The sequence below is a fragment of the Madurella fahalii genome (assembly GCF_045866475.1).
Source record: "Madurella fahalii IFM 68171 DNA, scaffold_3, whole genome shotgun sequence".
Taxonomy (NCBI): domain Eukaryota; kingdom Fungi; phylum Ascomycota; class Sordariomycetes; order Sordariales; genus Madurella; species Madurella fahalii.
This window is the reverse complement of record NW_027263973.1, coordinates 2,545,599-2,557,607: the sequence shown is the minus strand read 5'-3', so window position 1 is coordinate 2,557,607 and position 12,009 is coordinate 2,545,599. Positions and strand designations below refer to the sequence as shown.

The following is a 12,009-nucleotide window of genomic DNA, read 5'->3' as shown; positions in this document are numbered from 1 at the left end:
TTGTCTATGCAACATCTGAAGTGGCTCGTCAGGCACGGTTGGGACGGATGTGTCAGGCCCAGGTTACCGGCCTTGGTTTCATGGATGGGATGAATTCCAACCATAACAGCCCTCCATTAAGCTTAACTTGAATGATTAATACCTTCCTTCGCTCCTAAACAGGAAGTTAGCCCCAAGACTGGGATAACCTGGAAATGCCCGCCGAAGGGACAGAAGTGGCCTATTGACCAGTCCTCGCCTTCCTGGTTGTCTCGCCTCGCGTGGGTGGCGGGGGTCAACGCCTAACGTCCCCTTATTGCTCACTTGTTCCTCTAAGCCACTGAATTGAGCGAGACTCGGGAAACAAGTGTCGGGAGCGGACCTTAAGGCGTAAGGAACAGCGCCACACGGTGGAGGGTACGTATTTGTTTGAAACGCGTGTCCTCTCAATGGCAGCTACTAGACAATTTGGAAGAAAAGAAGAAAAAAACAATGAGACCATAGGAAGCGTCTCACGATGCCATGACCCACCTGCTTCTCTACGGGAACCTAATCCTACATCTACAGAGATATAACAAATGGGGACGGATCCATTTACAGTGCAATACGTTACGTTGATATAGCACCATGACTTCCTTGCAAGAGGTCCTAGATTACCTACGGTATAACGAGACACTTCTGGCGGCCCGTAAGAAGACGATGTTAAAAATAAAGAATAACGGCTCTACAGCCACACTAGTATAGTTGCCTTGCCGCCATAACTGGTCCGCCTTCAAGCAATGCAGTGAAAGCATGGGGTATCTCCATCGTTATTAGCAAGTTGAGCCAGATCCAATAGCACACGCATTCTGCACCACCTCCCAACCCAACCGAGCACGCTTCAAATTAACCAGACTATTGATGAAAACCAGGTGGTCAACTTAAATCAACGCCCGGGAGACTGGTAACGCCCTTCTCTTTTCAACCGGTCCCTCATATTCCGCACCTCATCAAGTGGAAGATCGAGCGTCTCGGCGCACACAGCCAGATAGTCAGCCCTCCTATCCGGCCGCTGCAGCTCCGCCAAAAACCATTTCACATCGTCCTCATCCCAATACAAATCACCCAGTACCACTGGAGGTGGTGTAGGCGTAGGCCGAGAAGGAGCCGGAGACGGCCTGCTTGATGAGACCAATGACAATGGCCGAGACTGGGTCCCGGAGCCAGAGCCACGACCCGAGACTAACATAGCTTTCCTCACGCTGCCGCCGCTGCCATTGACCTGACTTGTCGAAAGGGGAGGATAAACGTTCCAATTCTGCGTCGCCTTGCGCCACTTCTCCACTAATGGCCGGGGTCGGCTCACAACCCTCTGTATCGACAACTCCCAATTGCAGTGTTGCTCCTGCGACCGAGCCAACTCTTCCTCCTCCGCCTTTCTCTTGGCTTCCTTGATGGCCTCGTCCTGCTGTTTCTTGATCAACCGGTCCCGGTCTCTCTCGACCTGCTCGTTGAAGTTATCCACTGCGTGGCGGAGGTGCTGTTTCCAGTTCCTCAGCATAACGCCAAACCGCTGGCGGGACACTCGTGAGAGGGCGTCCTCCTGACTTGTTGCTTGACCAGGGTCAGAATGTCTGCTTCCGCTGCCCGGCCGACTGAGCTCGGACATCAGCACGGCCTCGAGCCGGAGCATCCAGCCTGCGATCCACAACAGATATTGCACTGTAGACCATGTGAAGACGCCTTCGCCTGGAAGTAAACCATTGTCGTCATCATCGTCGTCTTCGACAATTCCAACGGTGAAGGCACTCCCTTGGACCAGGACGAGCATGGGGATAAGACAGGAAGAGAGATCCTTGGCTAGCGCCTTGCGGAACCTCGAGCCCGAATCACCCGCAGCTGCCCGGCCCTCATCGCAAATCTTCGTTATCACCCTGTCGATGCTGCTCATGGCATTATTCAAAGCCTGCCCTTCTTTGGCAAGGAATGCGTTTTGCTTCGGAAGTTCGACTGTACTAGGCACTTTTTCTAGCAAGCTTTTGAAGCAGCGGAGCGACTTGAAGCAGCCTTTACCCAGCCGTGTTTGGACTGGTCCATCCCCGTCATGACCAAGGGTGCCGGGATGGACCAGCGTAGTGTCCCAACTTCGGCCTGCTCCTGTCCAACCCCTCCAACCCATGATCGTCCGCATATTGTTAATATAGTCACTGGAGATCGTCATAGTGCGGCACGATTCGACGTTGGGAGGTATTTGGATAGCCACAGAAGGATTATCCGCGGTAGCGTGCTGACCACCCGCACTATCAGCCTGCCAGCTGACCTCGGATTCCGACTCCTCGCTTCCGTCCGCGAGCCTCATGAGTCTCTCAAGTTCTTGGTCTCCTTCGTCGATAGAAGACAGCGGATCATGACGAGGGGGGCCAACGGCCTCCTCTTCATAAATCGAGGCGAGCCTAGCATTGTTCCGGGAAATCGAGGCTTTGCGGGCCGGTTTCTTAGCCCTCCCAACCCGGCTTAACAATGGTAGGCCGTTAACCATCGTGGGAGGACGGCGGGCAACAGCCGTTGGGGGATCTGGGTCTTCGGGTACGTTATAGACATCATGGGCGGCCTGCGATGCCCGGCGCTTTGTTGCAGAAGACTGCAGCTCTGGGCTTCCCATGAGAGTGGTCGAATGTTCAAAACCACTGTGAATCTCTTCTTCGTCCTTTTCCTCTGCCGCTGTGTCTTCCACATCCTTGTCGATCGCACGGCCTCTATGCCTGACTGATTGAGAACGGCGTTGTTGCTGAGGAGTCTCCCTTATGGTGTCTGGGGCCCTGTCTGCATGATTGATCCGGTGTAACTCAGGTAAGTCGAGCCCGATAAACTCGATGGCATTAGCTCGACGGTTTAACCGCCTAGCACGTGGGCGGCGCTCGCTCCTGCCCGCCGGCAATATTTCAGACGGAGCTGTTGTCCTCGAGCCAGATGTGCTGAGCACAACCTCGATATTGCCTGCCTGCTTAGTCCCCAAAGTCCGAGGCTTGGATGCCGCGTTCATCATTTCAATTACTGCGCCATCAACGTACTCTTCGTCCTCATCTTCACCCTCGTCTTCGTTTCGCGCCTGAATCGACTCTTTGACCTCATCAAAGACGTCTCTAAGGCGCTTCACTTTCCGCCCGCTGGAAGTGACACTGGTATTTCTCTTCCGTTTTGTGGCATCAGAACCAGCCGCCTGCGGCCTTTTTTGAGGTCGAAGCGTGGCTGGAGTTTGGGCGGAAGCCTCACGGCGACGAACTGGTCGGTCTGGGATATCGCTGTCCCCAGAGCTGCTTTCATCATCCGCGGCGACGGTAGTGCGGTGTTTACTCCGAGTGATTACCATGGTTCCCTAAACGTATCGGGTAGTGGGCGGATGAACGTAGGTCCTCTTCCTTTCTCGCCTTGGATGCTCGAGTGTCGACGGTAGTAGCGGAGGACAAGATGCAAAGCCGCTACATGCGCGTACATGCCAGGCAACGCACCACGGAAAGACGATTTCTTTTTATTTAGCCCAGCTCACGTGGAGACATGAGACGCGAAAGACGGTCACTGCTTTCAGAATATCGCGGGAGATCTGTCTGGTCGTCTCACAGCTCGTCGATGCCGCACCAAGTCGCGTGGTGGGGCGTGATGGGTTGCTGGGGCGCTGCGAAGACCGAACAGATCAGGTATTTGGTGGGGCGCAGACGGGGGGGCTCCCCGGTAAGTGCACAGGCCACCCTCCCACAATGCCGTGTAACGCTGCACAGAAGGTATCCTGACGTACATACACATATTTTCTTCACGACTTCAAGAAAACAGATTCGTCTGCATGCACATTTCCTGTGTTCCCATGAGCTGTGGATGTATGAGATTGCTGCAAGCGAGAACTGTTTCAGCTAAAGTGCACTTGGTGGACGCATGGGGATCTGATCCGAGAAACCCCCACTTTGCCCAACAGAGAGGAATTACTGTAACTGGGCGACTTCAAACACAAGCTTCCCAAGCTACCCGCTTAGTCGGGCGCCGATATGCAAAGTTAGCGCGCTGTGGCGGTTCCAAGTAAGATAGATAGGCCAAGAGACGCTCTGGACGCGGGGGCGGGAACAGAAGCCTCCTGCGCTGCCAAATCAACAGACAAAGCCAATCGTCGCCGATTATTTAGACCGGGGAGGCGTCATCGGTCGAAGAACCCACTCTTGTCGCACGAATTCCAGCCCCACCACACACTGCCCAGACCAAGATATTGCCTTTCTGAAATTCGTCGTCCGGCGCTGACAGACGCACTTGACCAAGGTTGCCGCAAAATCCCTGTTACAATGAACTGACGAGGAGCCCGTACGAGTTCTCGTTCCAGCGAAAAAGAAAGCCTTTCTTCCGAGTCGCGCGCCCGCAGGCTGCCAAACGCAACCGACGACAACGACAATGGCAGTCAACCGGGTGCCACTCATGCGGAGTATATCAGCACACCCCAATGGCTTTCTTGCCGCGCGATCTATTGCTGTTGGGCTCGCGCGGGTTTTCTCCTTGACCCTATCGACGACCTATGCGGCGCCGCTCGGTGGCTGGGAACATTATGCACAGGAAGAGCCGGAGGCTGAGGGCGCCAGCCTCTGGGTTCTCTATGTAGCCTCGGTGGTGCTTGTGCTCTCAGGCGGCGCGTTCGCCGGTCTGACCATCGCGTAAGACAGTCTCAGTGTGTTTGTGCTCTTGCGACCGGCTAACATAGTCAGATTGATGGGACAGGATGGTATCTACCTCCAGGTCATGGCCCGTGACCCTAGCGAGCCGCAACAAAAGAACGCCAAAAGAGTCTACGATTTACTCAAGAAGGGCAAACACTGGATATTGGTTACCCTACTATTGGCCAATGTCATTGTCAACGAATCCCTCCCTGTGGTCCTCGACCGTTGTCTCGGCGGCGGCGTTGCTGCCGTCGTGGGCTCGACATTCTTGATCGGTAAGTACCCGGCCCGCCTCGGTCCATCAATCCCATCGAGCAACAGCTGATTCCATTGGTCTAGTGATATTCGGCGAGGTTCTTCCTCAATCGATTTGCGTTCGATACGGTCTTCAGATCGGCGGCTACATGTCCAAACCAGTCATCGCCATGATGTATCTCATGGCGCCGATCGCCTGGCCGATGGCGAAGCTCCTAGACAAGCTCCTTGGGGAGGATCACGGTACCGTCTACAAGAAGAGCGGACTAAAGACTCTCGTTACCTTACACAAGAACCTTGGCGAGGTGTCTCAGCGCCTGAACCAGGACGAGGTCACCATCATCAGCGCGGTTCTGGACTTGAAGGAAAAGCCAGTCGCGAATGTGATGACTCCAATGGCTGACGTCTTCGTCATGTCAGAGGATACTGTCCTGGATGAGCAGACAATGGACATGATCCTGACTGCGGGCTACTCGCGAATCCCCATCCACGAAACCGGAAACCCCACCAACTTTGTCGGCATGCTGTTGGTCAAAATTCTGATCACGTACGATCCCGAGGACTGCAAACTCGTCCGGGATTTCCCGCTGGCCACGCTCCCGGAAACCCGCCCAGAGACCAGCTGCCTGGACATTGTGAACTTTTTTCAGGAGGGCAAATCCCACATGGTGCTTGTTTCGGAATATCCCGGCGAGGACCATGGCGCTCTCGGCGTCGTCACACTCGAAGATGTGATTGAAGAGCTGATTGGGGAGTACGTACTTACAATGCTGCGTTGGTGGGGATGACAGAGGCTGACTTGACAACAGGGAAATCATTGATGAGTCGGATGTCTACATCGATGTTCACAAGGCTATTCGTCGCCTCGCCCCGGCTCCTAAAGCCCGTGTCCAGCGCAGGCACTCAGAGGACCCAGCCGGAAAATCGGGTGACCACGCTGCCGTAGGGCCAGACGAAAGTGATTCGCTACGTAGAGCAAGCGAGACACCTGGCCCAACGAGCTACGATACACCCGCCCTCTCCAGTAGCCCCAGGACTGCGATGCTTATGATACGGAGAAGCTCAGCGGGCATAGATGGCCAGTTTGTGAGGACGACAGTCCCTGTGCGGGCCAACTTTGAGGACATCAAGGAGCATCTCAAGCATCTGGGCCCGTCCAACCCCGCAACAAACCCCAAGAAGACACAATCGACCACCGTCAAAATCAAGCCTGGGACTGGGGCACACCCGACTCCTCAAGCGCGTGCTGCCTCTCTCTCCGAGCCGGCCATCCAGGAGCCACATCCGGCAGAAGAGGAGGACGAAGGGGACGAGACTACAGGGTTGCTTAAGCCCCATGTGACAGGGAAAGACGGGATCCAGGCGCTGAGGAAAAGTTATGGTTCCGTCAGTCCGGCTCTGGCGATGCAGTTGGAGTCCTCAGCCAACGGAGCGCCCGCGTTGTCTTTGGATGAGGTAGAGCAAGCGAACAAGTCGACGCAGACGCCGTACTCGGCCAAGAGCAGCTCGCCGGAACAAGGCACGGAAGCCCCTACTACTACTGCTGCTGCTGCTGCTGCTGCTGCCGCCGGCGGACACCAACGGGCGAGCTCAAGCGGCGAGAGCGCCCACAGCCTGCGGGCGGAAACCAACAACAATCAGAACAACAAGAGCAATCCCAGTAATTCTTTTGCGTCCAAGCGCGCGAATGTCCGCAGCGGCAGCATCACTGAGAACGTAATCGAGTCGCGTGGCGTGCGCAAAGTGGTCCTCGAGACGACGAGCTCCAATGAGGACGATGACTTTGCTGTGGCCGCGACGACGCCGGTGGAGCAGTCGAAGCCTCTGAGCAGGTCCACGTTTGGCTTGTTCACGAGGGATGGAACTGGGTTATTGTCGTCAAAGGATGCGGACCAGAGGAAAGGTGACGGCAAGTCGTTGGCTGATGAGCAAGAGGAAGGGGAGGACGAAGATGAGGAAGAGGAAGGCGTGCTGTCGCCTGGTCTAGGGGACGAGGAGGCGTCTGGTTCTCGGGCGGCGCGAGATGGGAGTGCGAAGGGGGCCGGTGGGGGTGGGGGGAAGAAAAAGAACAGGAGAAAGAAGCGCAAGGGGGGGAAGTAATTTGGCGGGTCTTGCGTGTAGGCTGCTGGGGCTGATTCATTACGTATGGTTATAGCATGCGGCTGGGCAAGCTTGTATTGTTAGCATTATGCTTAGGTTGGAGTTGCGCTAAGGGTTGCGATGGTTTTGGGTTGTCATTTTCCCGGCGTTAGCGGTTAAAGAATTTGCATGTTGCGGGTGATAATTTAATTATGTAATAAGCTGGATGAGGAGATTGTAATTGTCCTTGCTGAGACACGCTGCATATCTTCTTCTGGTGCGGACAAGAGTGAGAGTTCCCTTGGACTGGCTGAGGTTGTGGAGCTGGCCCCGGGGCTAAGTGTTGACGTCAGCCATGAAGGATGACAAAACGGCGGGGTACTACGTAAATAGCCAGAAGCACGAGGCCCAAGCTCCGAAGCTACCCCGCTGCTGTAATGAGGGGTAATGATTACAGGGGATGCGTCGGGAGCGCATTTTAAGTTGTAAATCCTCCGCGGCAGGGAGCAGCCGCCCCGTATTACCATGTAACATGTACCGGGTTGAATAGCTTCATGTTCCCCGCTTGGAAATTGACAGCGAAACTGTCGGATACTAGAACACCGAACAGTGCCACATGAGCTACTCACTACGCGCGTCACAAAGGCTGAGGCTGCTCTTACCGTCCTTGCAGAAAAAACCGACTTTCACTCTTAGACTAGGTAGGTTGGATGCTCATTCCTTCACGTTGAGCCATCTGTTCATTCCTTTTGCTCCTTACATCGGCGCCGGGTTGTTTATACTGCCGGGCTTCTTGCTTACCTGGGCTTGGAAGTGCCTTCTCGGCTTTTCGCTACGATGGCTTCGACAACGGACACCAGGAACTACAAGTTCAATCACTCTATGTAAGTCTGACCAATCTGGTACTCCGTCGAGGCACTAGATAGGTGCTAACTGCTCCGAACCAAATAGGATCCGAGTAAAGGACCCCAAAGAGTCCGGTGCGTACCTGGCTGAGGACACTCTCTTCCCCCTTACTTACCCTCCGCTCAGTCAAATTCTACTCATTCCTGGGGATGTCGGTCATCAAGAAGCTCGAGTTCCCCGACGCCAAGTTTGACCTGTATTTCCTCGGCTATGACTCGCCCAAGGCTGTGTCGGGAGGCAACAACGTGTGGGACCGCGAGGGGCTCATCGAACTGACGCACAACTACGGGACCGAGAATGACCCCGAGTACAAAATCAACAATGGGAATGTCGAGCCCCACCGCGGCTTCGGCCACACGTGCATCAGTGTCGACAACATTCAGGCTGCCTGCCAGCGCATCGAGGAGGCCGGCTACAAGTTCCAGAAGAAGCTTACCGACGGCCGCATGCGCCACATTGCGTTTGCCCTGGACCCGGACGGGTACTGGGTTGAGATTATCGGGCAGAAACCGCTGGAAGAGACGGAGAACATCAAGGAGACGGATGTGCAAACGTATCGAATGGTGGGTCGCATCCCCTTCATACTCTTTTTGGCCGGCGTACGAGTGCTAACATTTGCATAGAACCACACAATGTTACGAGTGAAGGACGCTGAGAAATCACTCAAGTTCTACCAGGAGGTCCTCGGCATGTCTCTGTTCCGGAAGCACGAGAACCCCCAGGCGGGCTTTAACCTCTACTTCCTGGGCTATCCCGGAGAGAACGGTGTCCCGGCCGAGGGACGAGGAGCTGATCGCGAGGGTCTGCTAGAGCTGACCTGGAACTACGGAACCGAAAAGGACGAGAACTTTAGCTACCACGACGGCAACAAGGAGCCGCAGGGCTTTGGGCACATTTGTGAGTCCCAGCAAACAGGAACTGCCCAGAAAGGTTGAAAACGCTAACCGTTTCTCAGGCGTCTCGGTGGACAATCTCGAGGCGGCCTGCGCACGGCTCGAGTCGCTCAACGTCAACTGGAAGAAGAGGCTGACTGACGGCCGGATGAAGAACGTGGCGTTTGTTTTGGACCCCGACGGATATTGGGTTGAGATTGTACAGAACGAGCGGTTTACGGACAAGGCCAACTTCTAGTCGTTCCTAAAGGTCATTATCCGCTTACCATGCTGCTTTTGCGGCAAAATAGCATTGTAGCTGCAGGACTGGGCGCGTGACTCTTTGATGTCGCCATTCTCCGATACAGGGCAACCAAGTTAGGGACTCCCCTACCCACGCCGCCGAAACGCATCGGCACTGCAGGCGGCGGAACATTGTTCAGTGGGACGAGGCGAAGTCGATACATCACTGCATCAGCCAACCAGAAGATGCCATCAGAGGACAAGCTGCCCATTTGACGGCCAGCTGCAGCAGCCCACATTAGTCAAACGTGGGGGAATGAGGGGTTTGAGGAGTGGGAGGATCAATGTTTCATTCAAAGACATGGCTCAAATAAAGCAACGGCATAGGTCCACCACCCTCGATCATCCTTTGAGCCATCCCCGTGAGAAGCTATGACAAGTGGCGGTAGATAATGGAGCGTGGGCAGACGGCCGAAACGGGACAAGAATGGCTGGCTCTCGGTTCGCCGGCCGATGTTATGTCATCTTGTCGTCTACAGACATCGGATGAAGGTAGCACATCTTTTTACCCCCGCCACCTATCCGAGTGTCCCCCTCCCCGGAGATGTCGGCTACTGATGCAGCCGCTTGGCGTGACCCTGCAGTTTGTACATGGACAACATTGACAGTTTTGGTCGTCCTGCAGGCTGTCGTAGCTCCGGGGGAGACGACCCCGAGATCGAGGGTCCTGTGAGGCAGCCCCGTTTGGAGAGGGAGACCGCGGGGTATCCAAGTTATAATCTGGTCCTTTCTCTCGGCCCATCACCAGCATCTCTAGACCTTCTCTCCTGGCCAATTCCCTATTTACACAGACGGTTCTGCTACTGTAGCTGCCTCATCATTGACATTGACCACTACCCCAACTGCCCAAATCACCACAACTAAAGATGTCCCCCTCCGCCATCGATCCTCCTCCCGCCACCACCACCACCACCACCCCACCCCCTTCCACCCCGCGCATCCTCGTCCCGGAGAAGCTCTCCTCCGAAGGGCTCGCCCTGCTCCGCGCGACAGGCTTCCAAGTTGACAACCCCCTCTCGCCGCCACTCTCAGCCGACGACCTCCTGCGGCTGATCCCGTCGTACCACGCGCTCATCGTCCGGTCCGAGACCAAGGTCACGGCGGCGGTGCTCGCGGCGGCGTCCAACAAGCTCCGCGTGGTGGCGCGGGCCGGGGTCGGCGTCGACAACATCGACGTCGAGGCGGCCACGCGGCAGGGCATCGTCGTGGTCAACTCGCCGAGCGGCAACATCCTGGCGGCGGCCGAGCACACGATAGCGCTGCTGCTCGCGACGGCGCGCAACGTGGGGCGCGCCGACAAGGGCATGAAGGAGGGCCGGTGGGAGCGCGGCAAGCTGGTGGGCGTCGAGGTGGGCCGCAAGACGCTCGGCATCGTCGGCTTCGGCAAGGTCGGCATGAAGGTGGCGCGCATGGCCGTCGGGCTGGGCATGCGCGTCGTCGTCTTCGACCCCTACGCCAGCAAGGGCGTCGCCGAGCGCGAGGGCGTCGAGCTGCGCGCCGACCTGGAGGGCCTGCTCCCCGACGTCGACTTCCTCACCGTCCACACCCCGCTGCTGGCCAGCACGCTGAACTTGCTCGGCGAGAAGGAGCTGCGGAGTATGAAGAAGACGGCGAGGGTGCTGAACGTGGCCCGCGGCGGCGTGTATAATGAGGAGGCGCTGCTGAAGGCGTTGGACGAGGGGTGGATCGCCGGGGCGGGCTTGGATGTGTTTACCTCGGAGCCGCCGGTTGAGGGGTCCGTGGCCGCGAAGTTGGCGGCTCACCCCAAGGTGGTGAGCACACCGCATCTTGGAGCGAGCACGGTGGAGGCGCAGGAGAACGTGTCGATGGACGTGTGCACGCAGGTGGTGGAGATTCTGAAGGGGGGCTTGCCGACAGCCGCGGTGAATGCCCCGCTGATCTTGCCAGAGGAGTACAAACGGTTGCAGCCGTTCGTTCGTCTGTATGTTTCCCCCGGCCCCCCTTTAACTCGCTTTTTTTCAATTCCTCATTGCTGACCCTACACAACCCCCCAACAGCGTTGAGCGCATGGGTAGCCTTTACACGCAGCACTTTGCCGGCGGGCAGCGTGGAGGCATGGTCGGTGGCCGGCGCTTCGAGCTCGTCTACCACGGTGAGCTGGCCGGCATCAGCAACACGCGCCCCCTGTTCGCGGCGTTGGTTAAGGGGTTGGTGAGCTCCATCAGCGACGCCGGGGGGCGCGACGTCAACATCGTCAATGCCACCCTCATCGCCAAGGAGAGGGGCATTGCCATTGACGAGAAGCATGTCCGCAACGGCGGCGCCGTGCCCACGTACGCCAGCGCCGTGACACTGCGCAGTCTGAGCAACGACGGGGGCTCCCAGGACGGCGAGCAGGTCATTGAGGGGTATGTGAGCGGGAATGCCATCTTCATATCCAAGCTGGGCCGCTTCACGGCCAACTTCCACCCTGAAGGCACGCTGTTGGTGCTGCATAACTATGACGAGCCGGGCAAGATTGGCAACGTCGGCATGGTGCTGGGCAAGCATGGCATCAACATCCGATTTATGCAGGTGGCTTCGCTAGATGGCGGGTTGGCTGCCGCCGCGCCTTCTGTAGTCGACGGGCCTGTCGACGGGGGAAGCGGGGCTGCCGAACGAGAAGCACTAATGATTTTGGGTGTGGATGGGGAAGTGACGGACGGGGTGCTAGGAGAGCTAGGAAAGTCAGAAGGCATCTTGAATGTCAGCCTGGTGAGGTTGTAGGGTTTAAGATGGAGATCGTGCGGCTGAGGTCTTGATGGGTTCTATGTGTAATCTGCATGTATTTTCTGTTATTCCTGGGTGATGTCGGTTGCATAGCTCTTTGGGTTCGTGCCTTGGCATCCTCGCGGTCTGTTTTCAACAAGCAGTTCTCGTCCAGGTAGATAGGCGATGTTCCAAAGCAGTCCATTCATGCATACGAAAGGCTTCTTCAAACTTAG

At 56.5% G+C, this 12,009-nt stretch overlaps 4 protein-coding genes across 4 annotated transcripts; 3 read left to right on the top strand and 1 right to left on the bottom strand.

The window, feature by feature from the left end:
* Nucleotides 1–904: 904 nt before the first annotated feature.
* MFIFM68171_06219 (uncharacterized protein) lies at nt 905–3,328 on the bottom strand (the record flags this gene model as incomplete). Its single annotated transcript, XM_071061639.1, has 1 exon — nt 905–3,328. One exon carries the CDS (start codon nt 3,326–3,328, stop codon nt 905–907), a length of 2,424 nt encoding a protein of 807 aa, XP_070917740.1.
* A 1,061-nt stretch (nt 3,329–4,389) lies between these two features.
* MAM3 (cell agglutination protein Mam3) lies at nt 4,390–7,004 on the top strand (the record flags this gene model as incomplete). The annotated part of the gene is made up of 4 exons (XM_071061638.1): nt 4,390–4,646; nt 4,698–4,924; nt 4,989–5,658; nt 5,714–7,004. 4 exons carry the CDS (start codon nt 4,390–4,392, stop codon nt 7,002–7,004), a joined length of 2,445 nt encoding a protein of 814 aa, XP_070917739.1.
* Nucleotides 7,005–7,820: 816 nt separating this feature from the next.
* Nucleotides 7,821–9,020, top strand: GLO1 (Lactoylglutathione lyase; the record flags this gene model as incomplete). The annotated part of the gene is made up of 5 exons (XM_071061637.1): nt 7,821–7,867; nt 7,935–7,963; nt 8,016–8,452; nt 8,513–8,786; nt 8,845–9,020. The coding sequence occupies 5 exons, from the start codon at nt 7,821–7,823 to the stop codon at nt 9,018–9,020; spliced, it is 963 nt and encodes a 320-aa protein (XP_070917738.1).
* Nucleotides 9,021–9,930: 910 nt separating this feature from the next.
* Nucleotides 9,931–11,791, top strand: MFIFM68171_06216 (uncharacterized protein; the record flags this gene model as incomplete). The annotated part of the gene is made up of 2 exons (XM_071061636.1): nt 9,931–11,006; nt 11,083–11,791. 2 exons carry the CDS (start codon nt 9,931–9,933, stop codon nt 11,789–11,791), a joined length of 1,785 nt encoding a protein of 594 aa, XP_070917737.1.
* Between the last annotated feature and the right edge of the window lie 218 nt (nt 11,792–12,009).